The 27,715-nt window shown below is 37.0% G+C and overlaps 1 protein-coding gene across 5 annotated transcripts in view; it reads left to right on the top strand.

Annotated features, from left to right (window-relative positions):
* Rab28 (RAB28, member RAS oncogene family) overlaps positions 1-27,278 on the top strand; it is a 175,922-nt gene extending 148,644 nt beyond the window's left edge. The window contains exons 5-9 of one of the 5 annotated variants that reach the window (XR_006639575.1): positions 13,176-13,279; positions 14,360-14,437; positions 24,859-24,953; positions 25,654-25,711; positions 26,373-27,278. Coding sequence is in view for 4 of the 5 variants with exons in the window: in XM_004656062.2 (XP_004656119.2) it covers positions 13,176-13,279; positions 14,360-14,437; positions 26,373-26,465 (275 nt within the window). In the remaining variant the exon portion in view is untranslated. Of the gene's footprint in view, positions 1-13,175; positions 13,280-14,359; positions 14,438-20,377; positions 20,461-23,940; positions 24,382-24,858; positions 24,954-25,653; positions 25,712-26,372 lie in introns of those variants that run through there. The other 4 variants (XM_004656063.2, XM_004656062.2, XM_045161324.1 and 1 more) reach the window with 4 other exon arrangements.
* The last annotated feature ends 437 nt before the right edge of the window (positions 27,279-27,715 follow it).

The following is a 27,715-nucleotide window of genomic DNA, read 5'->3' on the forward strand; positions in this document are numbered from 1 at the left end:
CGTTTACTTGCGACCTTTCTAATTTCTTAATATAGGTACTTAAAGCTATAAATTTACCTCTTAGAACTGCCTTCATTGTGTCCCAGTGATTTTGGTATGTTGTGTTCTCATTATCGTTTGACTCTATGGATTTTTTGATTTCCTTCTTGATTTCTTCATTGACCCCATTCATCATTTAGTAGTGTATTGTTTAGTTTCCATGATTTTGTGTATGCTTTATAGCCTTTCTTGTTACTGATTTGTAGTTTGATTCCATTGTGGTCAGATAGAATGCAAGGAATTATTTCAATTTTCCTGTATTTGTTAAGATTTGCTTTCTGTCCTATTATATGGTCTATTTTAGAGAACGTTCCATGTGCTGCTGAAAAGAATGTATATTCTAAAGCATTTGGATGTAATGTTCTGTATATATCTGTTAGGTCCATTCCTTCTATGACCTCATTTAGTCCAGATGCCTCTCTGTTTATTATTTCCCAGGATGACCTGTCCATTGATGAGATTGGGGTGTTGAAATCCTCCACTACCACTGTGTTATCCAGTTTTCCCAGCTCTACTTGTTGAAGAGTCTTTCTTTTCTCCAATGAATATTTTTTGCCATATTTGTCAAAAATCAAATGGCTTTAGCTGCCTAGATTAACATCTGGGTTCTCTGTTCTGTTCCATTGATCTAAATGTCTGTCTTTGTGCCAATACCATGCTGTTTTTGTTACTATGGTTTTGTAATTTAGCTTAAAATATGTATACCACTAGCCTTATTTATTTTGTATCCTGCTATGTAGCTGTAGGTGTTTATTAGCTCTAATAGTTTGCTGGTAGAGTTATTTTTGTTGCTCAGGATTGTTTTGGTATTTGATGTTTCTTGCGCTTCCAAATGAATTTTAGGATTTATTTTTTCTATTTCTGTGAAGAATGTCATTGGAGTTTTAATGGGGATTGCAGTGAATGTGTAGTTTAGTAAGACTGACTTTTTCTCAATATTTCCTTTTGTCTTCTGCAATTTCTTGCTTGAGTGTTTTAAAGTTCTCATTGTAGAGATCCTTTGCTTCCTTGGTTAAGTTTGTACCAAGGCACTTTGTTTTGTTTTTTAAAATTTTTGTCTATTTTAATTTTATTTTTTGAGAGCGACATACATACAGAGAGAGAAAGAGGCAGATAGATAGCATGTGCCCCCTTGTGCATCTGGCTTATGTGGGTCCCGGGGAATCGAGCCTCAAACTGGGGTCCTTAGGTATCAAAGGCAAGAACTTAGCCACTAAGCCAACAGTTTTCCTGATTTCATCCTCCACATGTTTGTTGTAATATAGGAAAGCTACCGATTTCTGTGTGCTTATTTTATATCCTGCTATGTTGCTAAAAGTGTTTATCAGCTCTAACAGTTTGCTTGTAGAGTTTTTAGGATCTTTATGTATAGAATCATATCATCTTCAAATAATGATAATTTGATCTCTTCCTTTCCAATTTGCATCCCTTTTATGAGTGTCCCTAGCCTTATTGTTATAGCTAAGACTTCCAGTAGTATATTAAATAAAAGTGGGGACAGTGGACACTCTTGGTATGTTCCTGAATTTAGTGGAAAAGTTTCAAGCTTTTCCCCATTTAGTATTATGATAGCTGTAGGTTTGTTATAAATAGCTTTTATTATGTTGAGATATATTTCTTCTATTTCCACTGTCTGTAATATTTTTATCATGAAAGGATGTTGGATTTTGTCAAATGCCTTTTCTGCATCTTTTGAGATGATCATGTGATTTTTTTCCTTCAGAACATTTGTATGATGTTTTACATTTATCAATTTGCATATGTTGAACCATCCCTATGTCCCTGGGATAAAGACAACTTGGTGACTAATCTTTATGATATATTCTTGTATTTTGTTTGCCAATATTTTGTTCAGACTTTTTTCCATCTGTGTTCATGAGAGACATTGGTCTATAATTTTCTTTCTTTTTGTTCTGTCTTTGTCTGAATTTGTTATAAGGGTGATGCTGGCTTCATAGAAGGAGTTTGGTAGAATTCCTTCTTTTTCCATTTTATGGAAAAGTTTGAGAAGCATTGGTGTTAGTTCTTCCATGAAGGTCTGGTAAAATTCATCAGTGAACCCATCTGTACCTGGACTTATTTTAGTTGGGAGAATTTTTATAACTGCTTGGATCTCTGTACTTGTTATAGGTCTATTTAATTGGTTTATCTCATCTTGTTTCAGTTTTGGAAGGTCATATTTATATAGGAAGTCATCCATTTCTTTCAGATTTTCAAATTTCAAGGCATATATATTCTTAAAGTATGTCCTTATGATTTTCTGAATTTCTTTGGTATCTGTTGTAGTGGTGCCTTTTTCATCTTTAATTTTATTAATTTTTGTCTCCTTTCTGCTGGTCAGATTTGCTAAGGGTTTATCAATCTGGTTATTCTCTCAAAGAAACTTCTGTGTTTCATTGATTCTTTGGATTTTTTTTGTTTCTTTTTCATCAATTTCTGCCCTAATCTTTATGATTTCTTCCTGTCTACTGATTTTTCGTTTGCCCTTTTCTTCTTTTTCCAAGGTCTTAAGGTGAAGCATTAAATTGTTTATATGTGAACTCTTTAATTTCTCAATATAGGCACTTACAGCTATAACTTTCCCTCTTCAACTGCCTGCATTGTTCTCAATGGTTTTGGTATATTGTATTATCATATCAGTTGATTCAATGAAATTTATTGATTTCCTGTTATTTCTTCAATGACTCATTCATCATTCAATAGTGTACTGTTCATTCTCTATGAATTTCTGTATGCTCTGTAGTTAAAAAAATTTTTTTTATTTACTTTTATATTTATTTGGGAGCGACGGGGGGGGGAGGGGGGCAGAGACAGAGAGAGAGAATGGGTGCGCCAGGGTCTCCAGCCATTGCAGATGAACTCCAGACATGTGCACCCCCTTGTGCATCTGGCTAACATGGGTCCTGGGTAATTGAGCCTCGAACTGGGGTTCTTAGGGTTCACAGGCAAGCGGTTAACCATTAAGTCAGCTTTCTGTAGCTTTTTTTTTGTTGCTGGTTTTCAGTTTAATCTGATTTTGTTCAGATAGAGTATGAGTGATTATTTCAGCTTTCTTGTATTTGTTGAGATTTGCTTTCTTTCCTAATATATCATCTATTTTGTTGTATGTTCCATGTACTGCTGAGAAAAATGTATATTCTTCAACATTTGGATGGAGTGTTCTATAAATATCTATTGCATACATTTGTTCCATGATATCATTCATTTCATATCTTTGTGTATTTTTTGCTGGGATGTCCTGTCAATTGATGAGAGTGGGTTATTGAAGTCACCCACTACGATCGTGTTTGATGTTATCTGTGACCTTAAGTCTAATAGTGCTTTTTTGATGAAACTGGGAGCCCCCATGTTAGGTGCATATACGTTTAGGATTGTAAGGTCGTCCTGTTGGAGTGTTCCTTTAATCAGTATAAAATGACCTTCTTTATCTTTCCTCACTAATGTTGGTTTGAAATCTATCCTCTCAGATATTAGGATAGCAACCCCTGCTTGTTTCCTAGGCCCATTTGCTTGAAATACCATTTTCTGTCCATTCACCCTAGTGTCTATCTTTTATTGAGAGATGACTTTCATGGAGGCAGCAAATGGCAGGATCCTCCTGTCCTTTAATCTAGTCTGTGAGCCTGTGTCTTTTGGTTGGTGCATTGAGGCCACTGATATTAAGAGTCTTTATTTATTTATTTTAGCCATTCTTCTTATTTTGTAGCGTTTACTATTTCCTCTTTACTTGGTTGTTTTAAGTGTTGAGTGTGGTTTATTTTTTCCTATTTCCTTCAGTATGTGTTTTGCTTTCTCTTCAATGTGAAGAATTCCTTCAGTTATTTTCTGTAGAGCTGGTTTAGTTGTTGTAAGTTCCTTTAGCCTGTTTTTTTTTCTTTTTTTCTTTTTTTTTTGTGGAATGTCCATATTTCTCTGTCAATTTGTATAGATAGCTTTGCAGGTAAAGTAATCTTGGTTGACAGTTGTTGTCTTTCAGAACTTGGAATACATCACTCCAAGCCCTTCTGGCTTTTAAAGTTTGTGTTGAGTAATCTGCAGTCATTCTGATGGGTTTTCCTTTGCAGGTGACTTTGTTTTTCTCTCTAACTGCTATGTTTATATATTTCCTTTGTTTTGCTTATTTAGTAGTTTAATTATAACATTGCGAGGAGAGGTTGTTTCCAGGTTTTGTCTGTTTGGTGTTCTAAAAGCTTGTATCTGCATTGGCATTCCTGTCCCAATTTGGGGAAAGGTTTTTTGTTTGTTTGTTTGTTTTTTATATGATTTTGTTGAAAACACCTATTAAGCCTCTGGATAGAAATTCTTCTCGTTCTATTATGCCCTGAATTCTTATGTTTGATATTGTCCTGGATATCTTGAAATTCCCATTCATACTTTCCTATTAGCTTGTCTTTTTATCTTTGTTTGACTCTTAAGACTGTCACCTGGTCTTCTACTTTAGATATTCTGTTCTCTCCTTCATCCATTCTTCTGGTGAGACTTTACTCAGCGTTTTTTATTTCATTGACTGTGTTCTTCAGAGCTAGGATTTCAGTCTGTTTTTCTTCAGTATTTCTCATGTCTTATAATGACCTCTTCATTTCATAAGCTGGTTTCCTGTGTTCTCTTTCAGAAGTTTGTTTTCTTCTTTGAGTCCTTTCTTTTTTTTCTTTGAAATTTTTGTCAGACATTTCACCTAAAACAGTCTCATTGGTGATCATTTCTAATGGATTTATAATTTTTGGTGGGACTGTATTGTCTTTATTCTTTGTGTTTCTTGTATTATAATGTAGTGACTTTTTCATCCTAAATTGATTTGATACTTGGGTTTTCTACTTATCTCCAGTGTTCTCTAGATGTGGCAATACTCATAACTTCAGGATATGAGTTTAAGATGCCAGGTATAGCTCTTGTACCCCAATCCAGCCACAGAATTAACTTCAGGTGTTGTTTGCTTGCTAAGCAAGTGTTCTAGTGGACTGGGTGGAACAATATACTGGCAAGTTCTAAACTTCAAGTGAGCAATATACACATTCAATAAAAAGAAGCACAGAGTATGCAATTATGGGGATTAAAACAAACAGCTAGTCTTATAATGCCAAAAACTCTAATGGTGTTTGTTGTTCTACACCCTTAATCTTGCCAACTGGGATGTAAGAGATTTCTGTTCTGAATTGGGTTCCCCGTCAGCCTGATCTGGGTCCGACCCTGCCCCCAATAATGACAGAGGTAAAAGACAAAGGCCCTACCAATATGAAAGCATCAAAGGCAATAATATTCAACCCCCAAATACAGTTTATTTGAAAATGGTGAAGCCAACCAAGAATATGTAACCCATAACCTGTCCTAACAAAGAAAGAGAGATTAGCTCTTCCAATGCAGGCCTATGTACCTGGTTTTGTTTTTGCTTTTGTTTTGGTCGGTCAGCCTTCTTCCCTTTTGGGGTGGCTTCCAAACTCACCAATGCTGAGTGCCCACCTTGATCCCTCAGTGTTGTGCTGTCGAGCTAGAGTCTGATCAGCTGTTCTGGTTGCGCTGCTCCTGGGTGCTAAATGCTGGAGTTTTGTAACTTTGATGGTTGGGGGACAGGAAAGTGCACACACCTGGAGTTGCTGACACAGTTCCATCTGTGTCCCTTTCAGTAGCTCCTTAGTTGATCTTCAGATTTATGAACTTTGCAAGAAGGCTGATGAAGTTGAAAAATCCCCTTGTTTGGTCTCTGCTGCTGCTGCCACTTGGCATGCCTGGAAGGTTCTTGCTGGGAGTGTGGACCTGCAAGGCCCAAGTGTCTCAGTGGGATTCTGACCATTTTCCTCCTTTCTGGTGGGTCTTGGCCTCTCCGGCTTCTCCACTGTGTCTAAGAATAACCCATACTCCTTCACCTTTCAGAAGAAGAGTGTATTTTGCTGGGATTTTGCTTAAGTCTCTCTCTAGGCTAGTTTGGCATGGTTCCTATGCTGCCATCTTACCCGAAGTCCTCTCCACATTCTTACTGACACTTATTATTCACTTCTGTATTGTTTTGATGGTAATCCTTCTTACAGATTTGATGTGGTATCTTTTTGTTGTTTTGATGTTCACTTCTAAGGTGATACATTGCCTTTGAAGAAATGTCTATATAAGTCATTTGCCTACTTTTAATTAAATTTTGAGTTTTTATAGAACTTTAAAAATATATTAAAGATGAAAAATCAAAATATAGTGTAGTTGTTAATCCCTTATATATATATTATCTTCAGACTGAATATGTAGCTTTTTTGGTAGAATGCTTGCCTAACATTCACAAAGCCCTAGGTTTGATCCCACCACTGCAAAAAACAGGTGTGCTGGTACATACTTGTCCTCCTAGCACTTGGGAAGTAAAAATGGGAGGAACAGGAGTTCAAGAACATGACCAGCTCAGGTTGTAGCCCATGCTGACCTCAATCCTGTAATCCTTCTGCCTTAGCCTCAGTGTCCAGATTATAGGGATGTGCCATGGCCTTCTCTTTATTAATTTAAAGAATATTTCAAAATTAGTGTCTTCACCTTCCAACTTGCTTCCTGTTTAGTCTGTCTTCCCTTTTCTCAAATCCTGTATTCATCCTCTTCACTTCTGACACTGTTCTCCTGGGGCTTTGGTAGTTTATAAATCAGACTTTATTATTGTTCTTAAGTAAAAGAGTATTTAAACTTCTTCCTCTGAGCCCTCCTCCTCCTGTGCTGTCTTCTGAATCTCTTTCCAAGAGTTAAATATTCTCTAGTCCATATTCCCTACCACTGGGCCTAGAGGTAGAGGATATAAACTTCATGTACATTACTCTTTCCATGTACTCTCTTTCATCTCTCTCAGAAACCTTTATAGTCTGCCTGCCTTCCTCCCTCCCTCCTCCTTCCCATCTTCTTTATTTCTTGTCTCTTTCCCTTGTTCTAAATAAACTAGTGTAACAACACACCCTCTGAAAGGCAAATATTGTAGACTGCTTCATGTTGCTGGGATGGACTTCCAAACAGACACAGTTTACAGGAAGAATGGTATATATTTTAGCTTACTGATCCAAGGGGATGTTCCATCAATGGTGGAAGAAACTGGCTCCCATTCATAAATCTGAATGATAAGAGAGATCACCAAACAGCCGACACCAAAAGCAAATATAAAACTGGCAGCAAAAGCAGCAGGAGACTTCAACAGCTCTCAGACTTCTCTACATACCTTTGGGCTGGAATTCATATTCACCCACAGTAGCACCTTATAGCTGGACCCCTGGACCCAGCCCCAGTTTTATCTCCTCCAGCCAGGCAGTTGAAAACAAGTTTTAATAAAACACCTGCAGTTATTGGGGGCATACATTCAAATAACCACAGCAGATATAGCATGCTTCCTCTCATCTACTAATCCTAGCTCTTAATATTATATTATGTATATTTATGTGAGAGTAAAGGTAGGTATGGTTTGTAAAACAAGAAAGAGGCCCATGATAGGTGAAAATGAAGCTTTAAGGAATGGGGTAGGCCATGTGTGACATGAAAAAGGAAAGGGGATTAGTAGGGAAAAATCATCTAAGCAGAGAAGAAGTAGGGAGTTGGAGGAGAGGAGGTAGGGCAGATCATCCAAAACTAAGTATGTATGAATATAACATAAGAAAACTTGTTAGTTTGTAGGAAGACCTATATATGTGAATTTTAAGCTATCAACCTATTCATCTTGCTATTTATATTTGTTAGAGTCATCAACAAAGCCCAAGTGATTTCCATGAGCTTTTTAAAGATTCTGGCTCTTGGATTACAGTTTTGATCCTTTGTGATTTCAGTGTCTACATAGAGAACCCTTCTCCTAATATGTCAGGACTCTTTTTTGGGTTCCTCATGTCCAGAGTCATCTTGCCTTACACCACTAACAATTATTCTCTCAACACCTAGTTGATACCAGTTTTTGTACCCTCACTACAATGTCAGCATCAGCTTCATGCATCTTGATTTCTATAATCTTCTGTCTTTCCATTTCAGTTCCTGTAGTAACTCCATCCTCAGTAATATATTTTAAACCCATACCAGACCTTAAAATCAGTGGATCTTAACAGTGTTTTCCTCATCTTTGTCCTTATCCAGTATATATGTTGTGCTCCATTATTTGATCTCTTATTATTTTTATTGTCTTCAACTTATCTGCTTCCCCCCCTTTTTTCCAGGTACCATACATGATTGGGAAAACCTCAGCTATACTTAAATATGAATCTTCTTTCTTAGCACCTTCAGTATGAAGCTGGAACAACACATAAAATACACTGTGTTTTACTTCAGATCTAGAATAACTATCTTCAAGTTACTTCTCTGTTTCTTCCACATCAACTCCACTAACATATCCTATCCACTTTGTATTACAAAAGTGTCTCAAGAATATGTACACCTTTTGTCATCTCAACTTCAACTAAACTGGTCCAAACTATCATCTCTTTGCTAGGTATTTACAAAAGCCTTCTTTCATTGGTTATGTGCTTTACATAGTTTTTTTTTTTTTTTTTTTTTTTGTAGCTAATTTGCAACATAGCAGCCCAGGCAAACTTATAAAATGTCATCTTGTTCATTTAGTTATTTTTGTATAACACCCTCTAGTAACTTCCCATCTTTTTTTTTTACAGTAGCCTACATGCCACATGGGAGCTGGTTCTTGGTTTATCCTGTAACATTAATTCCCCACTATTGCCCTTTGTTGTTCATTTTCAGCTATTCTAACCTAAGTTTTCTTTGAATCTGCTAAGCAGGTGTTGCATTTGGGCCATTGTTATATTTGCAGTTCACCCTGCTGGAAGGTTTCTTCTGGATGTCCTTGCTTTCTTGCTTCTTAAGGACTTTGCTTACCTACTTAAATGATAATCTCCTCATGTTACCATTTATTTTTCTCAATAAAATCTCTTGGCATTCACTATGCTATGTATTTTACTTGGTAGTTTCTTTTACTAAAACATAAACTTACTGCTATATCTACAATACCAAGGATAGTCCTTCTCATACTAGGTACTCAAATATTTGTTAATGAATGAAGAACCAAAAAAGGGGTTATCTATTGAAATGGCTAAGCACATGCTTAAGAAATATGCATTATTGTGATAGTCAAAGATTGCTTAGATATTGCAAAGATATACCCAAATTATTTAATATTTAAAGTTAATATTTAAATTTTATCTTTCTTCGTATTTTTTTTGCACAGTCTGTGTGTGTGTGTGTGTGTGTGTGTGTGTCCATGCGTACATGCACATGCACCAGGATCTTTTCTTACTACTGCAAATGAATGTCAGATGTACTTTGCTTCTGGCATTAAATGGGTGTTGAGGAATCAAAGCTAAGCCAACACGCTTTTCAAGCAAGCACCTACAATCACCAAGACAAAGCTCCATCCCCCTTAAAATTTATTTTCTCAATTGTTTCTCATGTATGAAGAAATTTTAGTTCTATGCTAAAAGTAGTATGTTAAATGTAAACAAATGATGTGATTAAATAAAGGACCTAAGGATGTTCAGTCATTCTAACAGCAAAAATTTTATCATATGTATGATAGACGGGTACTACATAGTGATTTTTTTCATTTTCAATTTTAAAACACACACACACACACACACACACACACGTAGATATATATGTATAGTTTTTTACATAGTGTAATGGAGAAATTGGGATTCTGGGGTACTTCCTGGAAACCCAGGCCCTGAGTTTATATCTGCAAACTAACCAAAGAATTGGCAATTTTGGATTTAAGAGAATGATTTTTAAAATACCACATTTTATTCAGATTTTCCAAAGGAGTATGGAAAGGGGAAGGCTGAGACGTAAAGGCAAACAAAGTGGGGAGAAGAGAAGTATGCCATGTTGAGCCCAAAAGTCTGTGTGGCCCACGTGTAGCTCAGGAGTACATGTGACCAGATAGGGATCTGGGGAAAAAAAAGTATAGAAAGAAAATTCAAGGAGCTCTTACCATGTGGGGAGCTGAAGGAGATATAGGACCCATGCTGAGAGTAAGGACTAGGGCCTAAGCCTGGGTTGAGCCAGCCCAGGCCCAGCCTAGGGAAAAACTCAGCCAGGGCTGGTAGTTACCAAGTGATCAGAGAGTGAATGCCCTCCCCTTGCAAAGATATTTATAACCTTCAGGTGGTGGGCCCAGGTAAACCAGAGGGCCAGCAGTTTGGTTAGGGCTAAGGGCTGTCTCAGGGGCTGAATTTGACCAACCATAATGTTTAAATTTTATGAAAGACCTTCCTCCCAGTAAGGGTCCTGTTTGTGGAAAAACAGTTCTTTGAAACCAGGCAAGAGGTAAGAAAAACGTTCTTGCCCTTTTTACCTTCAGGGGTCCAGTCACCCTAACTCTAACCCTCTAATAGGTTATTGTCTTAAACCCCCTTATCTCCACTCTGTTTCCCTGCGGGCTCTCCTCAGTAGATTCTTTGGTGTTCACTATGGGATAATTAGGCCTAATTTAGTTTTGAAGGGGCTCTACTTCAGGATATTTCCACCTACCCTGTGGCTCTTAAAATCTTCCTGTCCCCTCTTCTGCAAAAATCCCTGAGCCTTGGGTATGTTAGCAGTTTGGTTTTAGTGTTGAGCCTTTGTATTTCTGTTACAGTGTGTTTCAGTTCACCTCCATGTTTTGTTGTTATTTCCCTAGAGATGATTGCTATCCTGACTGAAGTAAGGTAGAATCTCAAAGTTATTTTAGTTGCATTTCCCTGATGTCTTAAGGATTTTAAATATTTCTTTAAGTTAGTAACTAGATAGTAATTTTAAGGATGCTATTAAAAATAGAAGAAAATGGACTGGAGTGATGGCTTAGCAGTTAAGTGCTTGCCTGTGAAGCCTAAGGACCCCCGTTTGAGGCTCGATTCCCCAGGTCCCACATAAGCCAAGATGCACAAGGGGGTACATGCATCTGGAGTTCATTTGCAGTGGCTGGAGGCCCTGGCACGTCCATTCTCTGTCTCTTTCTCTCTCTGTCTGTTGCTCTCAAATAAATAAATAATAGAAGAAAAGATTTTATTAGTGTCTCTCTATAATTTCCATTTGTCCATCTGTCTTAATTTAGAATGAACTGATCTAGTGTCTGACTTTGTTATTCCACATAAAACTACCTGAAACTGAAATATAAACAATTATAAACAATAGCAACTTGTTTCTCACAGTTCTAGATGCTGAGAACTTCTGGATCAAGTCACTGGTAGATCAAGTGTCTGGTCAGAGGACCATTTGCTAATGTGAGAATATTAAGAGATAGGGTCTTAAGAGGTTCTGGTGTACCAATTTCTTTTTCTTTTTTTCTTTCTCTCCCTCTCTCTTTCCTTCCCTCTCTCCTTTGCTTCCTCCTCTCTCATTCCCTATTAAATAATTGATATATATATTTAAAGATGTGTGGTCTTTAGGACATAACTAAATCAAAAGGGCTAAGATCTTCATGGATAAGGCTATACTGAACTTTTATTAAAAAGCTTGAAGAAGTAGGTTTGCTTCTCTTCTGCTCTTTCTCTATGTAAAGACAATGTTAAACCTCTTTTGCCTTTCTGTCATCTCACATTGGAAATTAAGTTTCAACAAAAATTTGGAGGTGGACATATTCAGACCATACAGTTTTGTAGCTGAGTTATCTTAAATGTTGTGTACTAAATTCTAACACATTAGAGGAAGAAAGTATAGGGAAGTGCTATGAGGGCCTTTCTTTTAAGCCTGCTTACCCCTATTTGTGAGAATGTCAGCTATTGAAAATAATTATAAATTTAATTATAAGTGGAATTCTTTATGGTCTCTTATGTTGACTGGGGGTAGCTTTTTGAGATAGTGGATTGTCTAAATGTTGGCTTCTCACTGCAAAATACAATTTCTGACATGTGCCCAACAAATGCTTGATGAATAAACCCTGTTTTTGATTGGCAAGTAATAACTACCCTCCTCATGATTATCTTTTATAAGAAAAAAATGCTTTAGTTTGAACAGTGAATCTATCAAAGCTCCATATGGATATATGTGGTAGTTAGAGGAGGTGGGAAGGAGAAGAAAGACAAATGCAAAAGGACTTTAAAGATACAACTTTGTGGTTTGTTTTTTTTTTAATAGATAGAAATTCCACTGGGGTTTTACTTAACAATATGATTCATTCTTATTCTTTTTGAATCAAGATTTTATGATATACTAGATATACAAATGTCATTCTAATAACTTAATAGTTTAATCTTCTACAAATTGATGTTTGTGGCATGTTTCCGTTTTTATAATTAGGCTATTTATGATATTTTAGGAACAGAAACTGTCCAGAAAGAAATAAAACAAAACAAAAACACTTTATGAAAGTGAGCAATATAAATGGGACTCAGGAATCCCCACTGGCTCAGGGAAAGGCTTTTGGCCTAAAACTCTGAATATTATTTTAAACAAAGTCCTGAATAAAACAGAGCATTTTGGTTGATAATCAGTTGCCACTGTTCCATGGGCAACTGGACTTGTAGATTTATAAGGTTTGCAAGTCAGCACGGTACCTTCCTAAGGAAACCAGTTTCAGGTTTTGTTGTTTATTTCTCTCTTGACTCAAAGAGCCTAGTTGTTCTTCAATACTATAACTATATTTGCCTATTTGCTTTACAGTTTGATGCATTGGGTCAACACCCTTATAGTAGTGTTAAAAAAAGGAAAACTATTCAGTAAAGGAACAAAGTATTTGAAAAGAATATTATGTATCTGTTAATATATAAAAGCTCATAATAAATATTACAGAATTTTCTAATTATTAAATTACTCTATAGTTAATATGTTTCAAGTCTCATACACTTGTCTGTATCCACCTTATCCTCAACTAGGCACTGTGTTTCAATGCATTCTGTTAAGTAGATCTGCCTTGAACATTGTCATTGTGCCTGAATTTATGTAGATAACAATGAGAGCATACATTTCTGAGTACCTATATGCTAGCCTTTGTTTATTATTCATGGACTAATTCTGAAAGAACTCTACTTTAAATAGGTATATTTGTTGGTCACAATATATAAATATGGAAACTGAGGCATAAAACGTTAATAAATCGCCCCAGATTATCCAGCTATTGTTTAAATCAGGATATAATTTTGGAACACAAATAAAATTTAAACATTAATGTATTTTAATTGATTTTAATATTGAATTTTATTCTCTTTTTAACACTTTTCTAGTTGACTTGGAGCATATGCGAACAGTAAAACCTGAGAAACACTTGCGATTTTGTCAGGAAAATGGTTTTAGTAGCTTCTTTGTCTCAGCCAAGACAGGAGACTCTGTAAGTAAAATAATAAATACTAAATATTACAAGTTATGTTTCACTCTAATTTGCTAGCATTTCTTGGAAATACATGTCTGTTTACTAACAAAAAGCAAATCAATGCTTATTCAAGACAAAATACATGAAAATGTTTACTCCATGTTAATTTTATAGTAAATTTGACAACATTCATTCAGTTTAAGGACTCTAAGCATGCAGAAAATTGTAAAGTATATATAAATCATCCATAATCCCAGCATTAAGAAATTGCCATTTTTAGCTTCAGATGATTCCTTTACTCTTCTGATAATTACCATTGGGAGTGCTACTGCTTTGCTATATGATTTTGGTTTTGAAATAGGAAGTTGTCATTGTCATGTTAAATCTTTAAAAATGTGGTGTGTGGGGAAAATATAATTTGTGTATGGTGTGTACACATGTGTGCAGATGCATGTGCCCCATGCCTGTAAATGTCAAGGCCAAAGGAGAACTTCAAGAGTCACTGCGTAGCTCATCCACATGTGTCCTTGAGATGGGGTCCCTCATTGATTCAGGTGCTTATGATGTTATGGAGCCCCAGCAATTCTCCAGTCTCTGCTTCCCACTTGGACTTGGGTTACAGATATGTGTGACCACACCCAGCTTTTTATGTGGATGCTGGAGAATTGAACTCTGATTTCCTCAGGCCTTCATGATTATGCTGGAAGTACTGTTACCTTTTGAAGTACCTCTCCAGCACCTAAAAGTTTGTTTTTAAAGATAAAGATAAGACTGGGCATGGTGGCGCACACCTTTAATCCCAGCACTTGAGAGGCAGAGGAGGATTGCCATGTGTTTGAGGCCACCCTGAGACGACAGAGTAATTTCCAGGTCAGCCTAAGCTGGAATGAGATCCTACCTCAAAAAAGAATAAAGAAAAAAAAAAGATAAAGATAAGTTTAAGCTAATTCAGTGAACTGTATGGATTTTCAAATTAATGGTTTTTAAATGCCATTGTCAGAACATTTGCTGTTTTATCTTTTTTAAGAATTTTAATATATTTGAAGATAACATAGACGTGCTTGTTTCAGGTCATTGAAACCTATTTTTGTTTTGTAGGTCTTCCTGTGTTTTCAGAAATTTGCTGCAGAAATCCTGGGAATCAAATTAAACAAAGCAGAAATAGAACAGTCACAGGTGATTATTTTAAACTTTTTCATTTAAGAAATTTCTTATAAAATATTAACTTTGATTCATGAATTCTTTCCCATTTATTCATCCTATGCACATGCCCCTAAAAGTTTTGGAGATCGATTGTGCATATAATTTAAGAAAGTGAATAGAGGGTGTTGACTTTCTACAAATTTTGATACTTTAAAACTCCAATTTAGCCAGGCGTGCTGGTACTCACCTTTAATCCCAGCACTTGGGAGGCAGAGGTAGGAGAATCACCATGAGCTTGAGGCCAGCCTGAGACTACATACTGAATCCCAGGTCAGCCTGGGCCATAGTAAGACCCTACCTTGAAAAACCAAAAACAAACAACAACAACAACAAAAACCCTCCAATTTATCTCTTTTGGTGAAAAGCAGTAAAAATTGTATCAGTGGTTAATTGAATTAAGGTTTTGAGCCTACTATTTTGTACTTTTGTGTTTGTTCTTTTGAGACTGTTTTAGCTTAGGCTGACTTTGAACTCATGGTCCTTCCACCTCAGCCTCCAAAGTGTAGGAATTACAGGTATATGCCACTATACCTTGCATGTACTTTTTTACTTAAGAGCTCTCTCTCTGTTCATTTTTAAAACAGATTCATATTCATAAACAAATTCATATTTAAAATAGATTCATAGCCATCTCATACTATTACTTGTATTCAGTCCAGTTTCAAAGATCCCCACAGTCTTTACCAACTTAAGATAGTTCCCAAGTCTCAAATCTTATCTGAGATTTAAGATTGTCTCGTAGCTGTGAGTCCTGTAAAATCAAACAAGTTATATACTCTCAACATATAAAGGCACAAAGTAAACATTTTCACCTGGCATAAGGCATAACAAGGAGAGACTAGAACAATGCAAACTCAACAACCAGCAAGCAAACATCAAATTTCTGTAGTTTACGTCCAGTGACTGACAGTCTCTGGATTTTCTAATTTTGCCCCTTCGGTTTGACTGAGTAGCCAGGGAAAACTTGCATCCCTAGCTAACAGCCTCTATGATAGTCCTTGCACAGTCCTGATATATCCAAAATATCTTCAGGTCTCCATGTAAACCACAGTCCATCTTTCAAAGGCTTTTCCAGCCTATCAGGGTCATCATGCCCTGCTTTATTCTACATCTCTGCAGCAGCTCCTGGAACTGTGTATACTTCTTGACCCACTCCATGTATTTTTTCAATCTTCTAAAACTAATACTAGGTGTGCAGGACACAGCTATATTCCTAGTTCAGGGACGAAATAAATTGTAACCTTGAAAAGCAGGTTCCTTCTCCACTGAACTCTTTCCCAAAAGAATTTGCATTTCTATCAATCTTTCCTTAGGTATCTTCTCCATTGTTTTAATATAAGCAGATAGGCCATTTTCCTTTAAGATTGCTCATGTTTTGACAATAGCGCTTCAGTAACCTAAAACCAGTATCAGTGCTTATAATTTTAACTTGCTTGAGGTTTTCCAACTTAAAATCTTAAATCTTTCAGTTTAATATCTTTAGCCAAGCATATCAATCTATTACAAATTTAACCTTGATCAAACTGTCTGGGCCTGAGCAGCAGAATGCAGCCAGCCCTTATGCCAGAAGCCCAGTTCCAACAAAGTCCTCTGCAGTCTTTCCTTACACTTAGAAAGCTAATAAGCCCAGCCTTGAAGTTCAGTACTGTCAGCTGTTAGCATTCTCAAACTCTTATCAGAATAGACCATAATACTTGGCTTACCTCTTCAGAAGGTGTCTTCTTCTGGTATAAGTACCAAGTCCATCCATATTCCTCCAAACCAAAAGTTCCAAAAGACCAAAATCAACATGGTCAGATTCATCACACCCCACATTCTGGTACCAATTTACAGAAGTACATATCTGAGCAAGAGTAGTTTCATTAAAACCAACAAACTGACAACATTTGTCTTCATCTTCCTTCACCACCTTCCCATACAATAGCAAAAAAAAAAAAAAAAAATTCACTGTCCTTCACCATATCTTTAAATCATTAGAGTCAGTTCCATGACAGTCACGTGGGTGTGTGTGGGTGTGTGTCTGTTTGTTTAAACAAATATTAATTGAATATTGTTGCATTGAGGCAGCTGATTTTAGGACATAATTAAGATATTTGAACTCTAGAAATTTGCTACTTTTCATTCTTATCATTCACTGACATTTATTTCAGCTCTTGCTATGAGCAAATACAAAGATAACATATTTTGTACTATATAAATAGTTGCCACACACACAAAATAGTTTCTTAATTTTGGCTCAGATGAATCTAAAACAGACTTACAAGCATTTAAAAATGTCCCTGGGCTGGAGAAATGAATGACTTAGTGGTTAATTCACTTGCCTTCAAGGTCAAAGGACCCAGGTTTGATTCTCCAGGAACCACGTAAGCAAGATGCAGTTTGTTTTCAGCCAGAGGCCCTGATACACCCATTCTCATTCTCTCTCCCTCTCTTGCCTCTTTCAAATGAATAAATAAAAGTAAATATTTAAAATGTAGTCCCTGTTTCTAGTGAAAAGAATAAACATATGTGCCAGGCTCTGTGTTACTTGACTACATTTTTATAATAACTGTCAATGGAAGATGGCATTTCATCATTTTATGACCATGACACAGACTGTGGAGAAGCCAGATAACTTGAACCCTAAGAGATGCAGTAGTGGAGCTGGGATTTGAATCCAGATTTGTCTTATACCAGTGCCCTGCTGTTTGTACCCTGCCATATTGGAGAAGCTATGATGTGCAATTTGGAGTTGAGATGGAGAGCATGTCTGAAAGCTGAGCTGCATGAATTTTGGCAGAGAAAGCTTTGGGTAGAAAAACTTAGGTTATATTTGGAGATAAGTGACTATAGTGAATAGAAGTATAAAGTAGATTTTAGAAAAGAATATGGAGATTCATGCATACCAAATTGATGAATTTTACCTAGGATAGAGGTTCATAAATATTTTTAGACAGGGAATAAAATGAAAGCAGTTTCTAGATAGAATTAATTTAATAGGGCATTGTGGGGTATGGCTGGATGGAAAGGAAATTGAGATAGAGACTGTGTTACTGCTATCATTCATGTGATTATGGACAGAGTCATAATGACTACATTGGAGAGAGAAAGAGAAGCCCAAGATAACATTGGGATAATCCTCCCCCCTCACCATGTGTGTTTATGTTTGTGTGTTTATATTAGAGATGGTAGAGATGAAATTTGTGGTTTCATGCAGTCAGGTTTGCATTGCTGGCAGAAATCACCCGACCAAGAGAAGCTTGTGAGAATAAAGGTTTACTTTGGCTTATGGGCTCAAGGGGAAGCTCTATGATGGCAGGGGGAAATGATGGCATGAGCAGAGGGTGGACATCATCTCCTGGCCAGCATCAGGTGGACAACAGGAATAGGAGAGTGTGTGAAACACTTGGAAGGGAAAACTTGCTATAATACCTATGAGCCTGCCCACAGTAGTACCCTGCTTCCAGGATGTGTTAATTCCTAAATCTTCATCAGCTAGGAACCTAGCATTCAGAAAACCTAAGTTCATGGGGGGGGGGGGGAATGCCTGAATCAAACCATCATATTCCACCTCTGTCCCCCATAAACTAATAGCTATCCATGATGTAAAATGCAATACATTCAGTCCAACATCAAAAGTCCCCATAGTTTTTATCAGTCTTAATGATGCTCAAACATCCCTGTAATCCAGGGTCTTTTAACTGAGCCATAATACCAGAAAATCCCCCCAAAACTCATAATGGCACAGAATAAACACTCACACTGCAAAAGATGGCATTCATTGGGCATAGCAAAGCAATATTCAACCAATACAAGAATTAAAACAACCAGGGCAAACATCAAACTCTGTAGCTTCAAGTCCAACAACTCTAACCAGTAATAAGTCTCCAAGCCCTATAATTCTAACCAGCAACAAGTCTATCAAGTTCCAATTCTGCCCCTCTAGCTAGGCTATTCATACTCCTGGAAAACTTCATCAGGGCTGGCAGCTCTTCTTAGCAGCCATTTCATGGTCCTGGCATCTCCACTGCGTCTTCACTGCAACCCATGGTTCATCCTTATAGGTCCATTGGGTCTCCATGCAGGCAATCCAGCCAACCTACTTCACACTGCCTGTGGCCATTTCCAAAACACTGACTATGTTGCAAATTCAGTGACACACTCTTTCCTGCATTTCTATCTCCATAATACCAGGTAGGGTGCCCAGTTTGTTAATCGAGGGCAAATAAAGCAGACTTTGAAGTCTAGAACAACATCTTCAACATTCAAGCACCTTTAAAAGACTGCATTTTTTTTTCTTTTGTCCCAATGCAGGTCAGCTGGCCCAGTCTCAGTGGTTGTGCTGAATGGGCAGCAGTTTTGGCCCAAAGATTTCATTTTTTTCTCTGTCATATCCCTCTGCTCACATCAGTCTATTATTTATTTATTTATTTATTTGAGAGACAGACACAGAGAGAAAGACAGATAGAGGGAGAGAGAGAGAATGGGCGCACCAGGGCTTCCAGCCTCTGCAAACAAACTCCAGACGCGTGCGCCCCCTTGTGCATCTGGCTAACGTGGGACCTGGGGAACCGAGCCTTGAACCGGGGTCCTTAGGCTTCACAGGCAAGCGCTTAACTGCTAAGCCATCTCTCCAGCCCACATCAGTCTATTTTTATGCAAAACAGCCCAGCACAAGTTCTCAGGACACAGGTGTAACAGCAAGCCTCTCACACAAACTGCTTCCAGCCTAGTCCAGGCAAAGTTGTTTCTCATCCTCACAAGCCAAACCTCAACAGTCCATAGTTCTTACTGCATTCAGGTTTTTCAACTCTGACCAGAATAGCCCATCAAGCTGTTCTTACAGCACTGCGAGGTATCTCTTAGACCAAGGTTTCAATTCTTTCCACATTCCTTTTGAAAAATCAGCTCCAAAAGGCCAAAGCCACACAGTCAGGTGACTAGCAGCAATCCCACTCCTGTGGTACCAACCTTACTGTTGTAGTCAAGTTTGCATTGCTGCAGATATCACCAGACCAAGAGCAGTTGTAGGAAAGAGAAAAAAAAAAAGTTTACTTTGGCTTATATGCTTGAGGGGAAGCTCCATGATGGCAGGGGAAATGATGGCATGAGCAGAGGGTGGACATTACTTCCTGGCCAACATCAGGTGGAAAACACGAACAGGAGAGTGTGCCCAATATAAGCAAGGGAAAATTGGCTATAACCCCCGTAAGCCCACCCCCAACAGTACCCTGCTTCCAGGAGGTGTTATTCCCAAATCTCCATCAGCTGGGAACCTAGCATTAAGAACACCTAAGTTTATAGGGGACGTCTGAATCCAGCCACCACAATGCATATTAGATAAGGATTCTACCTCTGAGCCACATCTACAACCCCTTAAATGTGTTTTCCTTTTTGGTGTTTGTTGTGTAGGAAATTGAATCTAGGGCCTCACATTTGTTAGACATGTTAGTTTGAATCAGGTATCTCTATAAACTGTTCTGTGCAATTGGTCCCTAGCTGGCGGCATTTTGGAGGTGAAGCCTTGCCTAAAGAAGAGTGTTGTTGGGGATGGCCTTTGGGGTGTTATGATCAGCTTGCTTTTGTCCAAAGCTCAGCTCACTTTCTTGTTGTTTCCTGTCACCTTCTGTGGTAAGAAGTGATACCCAGCCAGTGCTTTACTATCCTTTCTCTACCATCATGAAGCTTCTTCCTGAGTCTGTAAGCCAAAATAAACTTTCTCTCCTTAGCTGTTTTTGATCGGGTGTCTTTTTTATTACCCAATATATATATATATATTTTTTATTTATGTATTTGAGGGTGGGGAGAAGGCAGAGAGAATGAGCACACCAGGGTACCTAGCTGCTGCAGATGAACTCCAGAGGCATGCACCACCTGGTGCATCTGGCTTATGTGGATTGTGGAGAATCGAACCTGTTTCCTTTGGCTTTGCAGGCATGTGCCTTAATCTCTGAGCTATCTCTCCAGCCCTGATCAGATGTTTTATCCTAGCCACACAAAGGACTACAACATTAGGCAAGTGCTCTACCATTTAACTATATCACTAGCTCTTAAGCCTGAGATTACTTGTCTGGAGGAATAGAGACAACCTCAGAGACTCTTATACCTCTTAAAAGTAATAGTTGAGTCAACATGGATGTGCAGGTCTTTGTGGTATGTTGCCTTAGTGTCCTTCAGTTGTATGCCCACAACTAGTATAACTGGGAAATGTGGTAGTTCTATTTTCAGTCTTTAAAGAAATCTCCATACTTCCACAGTAGGCGGACTTATTTATATCGCCTCTCCCCAGTAGTGTTGATACCCCCTACACACAGTCTTACCAAAATTTGTTACTTATTGCTTGTTTTCTTTTTTCTTTTTTAAACTATGTTATTTATATATTTAAGTGAGAGAGAGAGAGAATGGGTGTGCCAAGGCCTCTAGCCACTGCAAACAACCTCCAGATGCATGCACCCCCTTGTGCATCTGGCTTACATGGGTCTTGGAGAATCAAACCAGGATCCTTTGGCTTTGCAGGCAAGTGCCTTAACCCCTAAGCCATCTCTCCAGCTCCTTTGCTTATTTTCTTAATGATAGCCATCCTGACTGTCCCAATAACTAGAGCTATTGAACATTTGTATATATTCATTTGTTCATTTACTGATTGGATTATTTTATTGGTGTTTGATTTTTCAAAATTATTTAATTTATTTATGTATTTATTTATTTGAGAAAAGGGAAATAGGAAGATAGAGAGGGAGAGAATGGATGCACCAGGGCCTCTAGTCACTGCAAACAATCTCCAAAAACATGTGCCACCTTGTGCATCTGACTTATGTAGTTACTGGGGAATTGAACCTGGGTCCTTAGGCTTTGTAGGCAAATACTTTACCCTATAAAAGCCATCTCTCCAGCCTAGTGCTCTCTCTCTCTCTCTCTCTCTCTATATATATATATATATTTTTTTTTACTTCTTTATATATTCCTTCCAAATTCTCTCTCAGTTGTATAACTTGTAAAGATTTTTTCCTATTCTGTAGGCTGTCTTTACTTTTAATTGTTTCCCTTGTTCTGAAACTTTTTAATATTTATGCTATTATTTCTTAGGCTGTTAGAGTCCTTTTTAGAAAACTTTTGCTTATGCTTATGTTTTGAAGTATCTTGCCTATGTTTTCCTCTAGCAGTTTCAAAGTGGGGGTATGCATTTTCATTTGAATTGATTTCATTTTCTTTTTCTATTTTTTGGTTCAAGGTAGGGTCTCACTCTAGCCAGGATGACCTAGAATTCACTATGTAGTCTCAGGCTGGCTTCAAGCTCATAGCAGTCCTCCTCCTACCTTAACCTTCACAGTGCCTGGATTAAAGGCATGTGCCACCACATTAGGCTGAATTGATTTTTGTGCAGGGGAAGAGATAGGGACTTAGTTGGCTTTTTCTACATTTGGATATATACTTTTTCCAGCACCATTTCTTTTTTTTTTTTTTTAATTTTTTATTTATTTGAGAGCGACAGACACAGAGAGAAAGACAGATAGAGGGAGAAAGAGAGAATGGGCGCGCCAGGGCTTCCAGCCTCTGCAAACGAACTCCAGATGCGTGCGCCCCCTTGTGCATCTGGCTAACGTGGGACCTGGGGAACCGAGCCTCGAACCGGGGTCCTTAGGCTTCACAGGCAAGCGCTTAACCGCTAAGCCATCTTTCCAGCCCCCAGCACCATTTCTTAAACAAGCTTTCCTTTTAGAATTTAAGTCATTCATTTGAAGGTTAAGTGAAACTCCTGGAGCCTTTCTCCGTTCTGTTTCTCAAAATTTTGTGTATAATGAAAGCATCATTATTCTTTGTTAAGCCTGATGAGTTGGTGCCCTTGCCAATTCAGTGATTGTTTCACAATTGATATTTCTCAGTGGAAACTTTTCTGAAAGTTCATTTAAGGGAATAACAAGTCCTAGGTGGGTGTAGTGGCATGGATCTGTAGTCCTAGCACTCAAAAGACTGAGGTAGGAAAACTACTTGAGCCCTACATTAGGGTCACATAACAAGACTGTAGCTGAGAGAGAGAGAGAGAGAGAGGTAGAAAATAAATAAGAATTCCAGATAGTGAGTGTATGTATATATCTTTCACTATCTTTATGACATTTGACAGATTGCTGGGATAGAAATTGATGTCTGAAAGTATTTTGTATTATTTTATGAAGAATTATATGTCACACTCAGTCATGTAGGAATTTATACATAACTTGGTTTGTGATATAAGTATTTATAATGAGGTTTCAGTTTTTATTCTATTCACTTCTTATTGACATTCTGATGTTTTTATAATAGACTCTTACATTTCATTAAAAAAAGAAATCACGTAGTACTTCTGTAAGTATCTGCAACACAGAGACTATTGATTACTTTTGAATGAATTGTGGTAGCACGCGTTTTCATTTTTGAGTGTATTTACTCCATATTCTGGCTATGACAAACTATGACTTCTGCAGTGGTAAATACTATATCAGATGCTATTGCATGAATGACCAAATTCATCTTTAATGTCTTCCAGTAAGTCATATTTTCTTTTCACCTTTTACCTGGACTCCTTAATTACTTTTTGTGACATAGCTGATTACCTTTATCAATTCTTCCCAATGTTTACTTGCAAATACTCTTCATCAAGGTCAAAGTTAAGCTCTGATCTTTATTCCCCTCCATTGACCAATAGCTGAAATTAATTGTACATTTTCTGCCTTCATAAATAAAGGCTGGCATTTTGGAGGGAATATTTCTCTCAAAAATTTTGGTAAATGGCTCATTCGTAAGAGAACTACCGTGAAACCACCTACTGTGAACTGTGAAGTTTATGATTGGGGAATTACATTTTTCTATGCATAATAAGCAAAGTTTTGAATCTGCAGAGCCTTTGTTATGGCTTCAGGTTTGGAAAACTTATATATAGCTTTATGGCACAGTAAAAACCCAAAGAAAAATTTTGCCTTTTGAATTATTTATTTGGTAGGAAGAATGATGCAAACCTGTCATTTATATTAGCACTTTGACCTAAATGTCTTAAGTATAGGCATCAACATTTTGATGAATTGAGTTGTTTACTGATTATGAAAAACTCCTCTTCATTGTAATCCATAGTTTGGAACGATACATTTAGACTGTGGGAGATCAGACAATGGTATATATTTCACAAGTGTGCCCTCCCCACATCCTACCTGGCTGTTGTAATACTTGTATTGATGGCATCAGTCCAAGTGCCTAGAAAATCATGAACCATGGCCAAAAGATAGTACTGCTTGTGAGAGGATTTCAGCAGAACCCTCATTCTTGTACTCTAGCATCAAACTGTCTTTATACACAGCAACTTATGTGAAGGTATTTTTCTGATGACTTACTCAACAAAGCTATTGTGAAAGGATTTTCTGAAGCATGATATTTGCAATCACATGTAAAAGCAATGATAATTTGAAATCAAAAAACTTGAACATCTTATGTTAATCTGTATCTGGTCCTTTTTTTTCCTCATGTAGCCCAGGCTGAACTGGAACTCTGTATGTCGCCAAGAATAAAGATTATTCTTTACATCCTGTTCCTCCTCCTTCACCTCCCAAGCGGAGATTACAAGTGTACACAATAACTGCCTTCATGCATTTAAAAGCATAACACTGGTTTTCATTTTTGTTTAGAAAAATTTAAAGGTTTGAAAGTCACAGCTATTCTGTTTAATATTACATTGCATGATTGTTACATCTCCTATAACTATACGTTGAACTTGTTTATTTCTGTAATGAATTTGGAAATATGGAGATTGCCGTTAGGAGAATGGGAGAGAAAATACAAAAATTATAATTAGCATATGGCTGCTTCTGATTTCTGAAACTATATTGCCCTCTTCTCCAATGATAGTTAATTACTGTTTTTCCATGTTCTTACAGAATTAAGTCCATTCATAAAATGCTTGTTTGACAGTTTGTTGTGTATGTGTTTCTTTTCACATTAGTTTCTCAGCAGTGTTCAAATACATCCTGCATAGTGTGTTCATTCCTTCCCAGGATAGAGTGATTGGCACATTGTAGATCCTCAGTAATGCTATTTAAGTGAAATCTGATTAATACTTTTATTTTACATTAACATAGAAAGTCCCAATAATTCTTTATAGCCTTCGGAAGTTACAGATGTGTAGTTGGTGTGTCAAAATAGAACTTGGGAACTTCATGAGACATCTGCTTCAATAATTGAGTAAAATCATGAATAATGGTTTTGGTTCTTTCCTTTTCCTTTTATGTATAAACATTTTGTTTCTTTGTGATTTGTTTAAATTTATGTGTTAATTTCCTTTTCTATTTTGGTGTTCCTTTCTATTTTTAGTCATTAAATATGATTTTTATTTTCTCTTTCTCTCTTCCCTTTCCATCATTTTGTTTATGTTGTATGGATTTGACTGACAGCATATTGTCAGGGCAGAAATAGTCAAGTACCTGGAAGAAGATAATCAACATAGCAGCTCTTCTCAGAGTAGAACCTGTTCAGTACAGTAGTGCAGGTATTAATGGATACATTCTTGGAATTTGGGGAGGTGGGTGGGGAGGGCTACTCCTCATGAATAGGTAAGTTATTGTACATTTTGTAAATTGACATTGTATAAATCTTGCTTATCAAGATACCTACATATTAAACCAGAATTGAGAACAAAAAAAGTAAAACAAAATGAAAAAAAAAATTGAGACCAAATTAAAATAACAGATCAGTTACTTTCAAGCATATCCATTTTTATAGTTGTGTTTATTGCACATGCAATGAAGTAGAAAATTAGGCAGTTATCTTTCTCATTCTTTATTATTCTATTCTTTTATATTCCTAAAATAGCTGGTAACTGAAAGTATATTTTGTTTGTTTTGTTTTAGTTTTTGCTTTGACTTTCCCTTCTTTGTCTGCTTCTATGTGCAGACTTACAAAAGAGTTGAAAACAGTAGGGATTTGTTTAAATTTAGGTAATTGCTTAGAGATGAATGTTAGAAAATTTTTCTGAATGCATTGTTTCAGATTTAAGTATGTATTAAAGTGATGGAAGGAAAAGTAGAAGTGTCTTTTGGTTTAAGTTATTTTAAGCGTGACTGAGTTAATTTTTTAAATTCTTTGGGTTTTTTGTTTGTTTGTATGTTTGTTTGTTTGTTTTTATTTTTTCTTTGAGGTAGAGTCTCACACTAGCCCATGTTGACCTGGAATTTTCTATGTAATCTCAGGTTGGCCTTGAACTCATGGCAGTCCTCCTTCCTCTGCCCCCAAGTTCTGGGATTAAAGGTGTGTACAACCTTGCCCCGCTAATTTTCTAAATTCTTTTTTATGCCATATTTTATTAGAGTCATTATTCATAACCCAGTGGTGGACTGTTTGAAGGTAAGAGTTTGTGAAAGATAAACTAGAAAAGTTTTAAAAATTGGGTTGTCCAAGACACTTCTACTTTATATGTAAGTCCTTTAGAACATTCCTTTTTCCTTTAATTCACATGTCCTCAAATATCCTAAGGAAAATTAAGGCTGAGTATAATGGCTCATGGGAATATTAATAATGAACACATTAGAAATCATCAAGTCTTATCTATAAAATAAAGTGTATATTACTGATTAATTCTTTAGCATACATTTTAATCACAGTTTAAATTTCATACTGACTTGTCAGTTTTTATTGACTTGTTAAAGACCTTTGTTAAATTTGTAAAATTAGGGGTGACTCAGTAATTGAGTTGACTCCATTAAAAAAGGAAGACAAACAAGTAAACAAAAAAATCCAACTCTTTAGTAGTTCTGATTGATTTTTTTTTTTTTTTTTTTTTTTTTTAGTATTAACTCCTGCTTCATTTATGACATTGGTCATCAGGAGTTCACTAAAGTTCACAAAATAAAAGTATGCTCTCGGGAGCTCTTTCAGCTGTCCTGATAATAGCTCTTTTCTTTTCTGGCAGAGGGTGGTGAAGGCAGACATTGTGAACTACAGCCAGGAACCCGTGTCAAGAACTGTTAACCCGCCCAGAAGCTCCATGTGTGCAGTTCAGTGAGCGCATTTGTCTTTTGTGTGGATAGTGCTGGCTGCCCTTCACCTTAGAGCGGGCCCAGGCTGTCTAGGAACGTGTTTTATCAGTGACCATTTCTGTAGTGCAGTTCACACTTTCCTCAGCTCCTTCATCATTAAGCTTGCCTCACAGCCGCAGGCAGCTCTTTGGACTGGAAAGAATTCAGCTTTGGGACCACACACTTTGAAATCAAAATGGAGAGTCTATTTTCCAGAATTAGACTGCTTTACTGCAGAAGACAGATGCTGATCCTTTATGTCCTTGCTTTTTTCCAGGTGTAATTTTTTTTTAACCAAATATGAAAACTCTTAAAGTCTTAATCATTAGCCAGAATTTCCCCACAACAAGATTCTTACTGGGACTGTCATGTATGTCAGACGGCACTGCAGAGCACTAATATTGAAACAATGGACAGATTTTACTTACTGTTACTTAAGAAAGCATTTTTTTGCAAAAAGAATATATGAAGTTGAATCTAGCTGGAAATGCCTGAAAGAAGTTGTAGTAAAAATATTTTTTATTTTTTAAAATGGAGGCTAAATTGTTTACATTGTAGTTTGTAATTCACAAAGCTGTATTTGACAGTGTATTTTTATGACTGCATCATGGTCGGTACATATTTTATCATACTCTGCTTAGATGGCTCTATGAATTTTGGTACTTGTTCAGCTTCACATGGCATTTTTCCTACAAACTGCATAAAAGCACCACCAGAATGAGCTGTGACATCCTGTTGGATCATTGTGGATCACACTGTACCTGATATTTTACTCTCAGAAATAAATTTATTTAAATTACTTTTTATTGTGTTCTTGAATTTTCTTTTAGCCATCTTTCTTTTTATTATTAAAAAAGAAACAGTATATTTGAATACATAGTCAGAAATCCTGTCAAGTCTATTATACAGTCAGCTACTCTGAGTTTTTATATTGTTTTCTTATACTAATTACAGTCCAGGTTCCACAGCCTGGCATTTTGGTGGCTTTTTGAGTTGCTATCCATTTTCTACCTGATTCATGCCACTCTTATCTTTGTGCACATAAAACTGTTGTATGATATCCTTATTCTACAGGTCCCTCTGCTAGGAATTTTTCCTCCCTTCTTCTCACCTTCCCTCTCCTCTTTTGCCTTTTCCTCCCTTCCCTTTCCTTCCTGTCTTCCATTTTCCCATGCTTTGTCTTGGTCATAACTGTGTTAGGTTTGTGCTGAGGTCAGGTACACAGCTGCTGCTGAAG

This window comes from Jaculus jaculus, chromosome 11 (genome assembly GCF_020740685.1).
Source record: "Jaculus jaculus isolate mJacJac1 chromosome 11, mJacJac1.mat.Y.cur, whole genome shotgun sequence".
Classification (NCBI taxonomy): Eukaryota; Metazoa; Chordata; class Mammalia; order Rodentia; family Dipodidae; genus Jaculus; species Jaculus jaculus.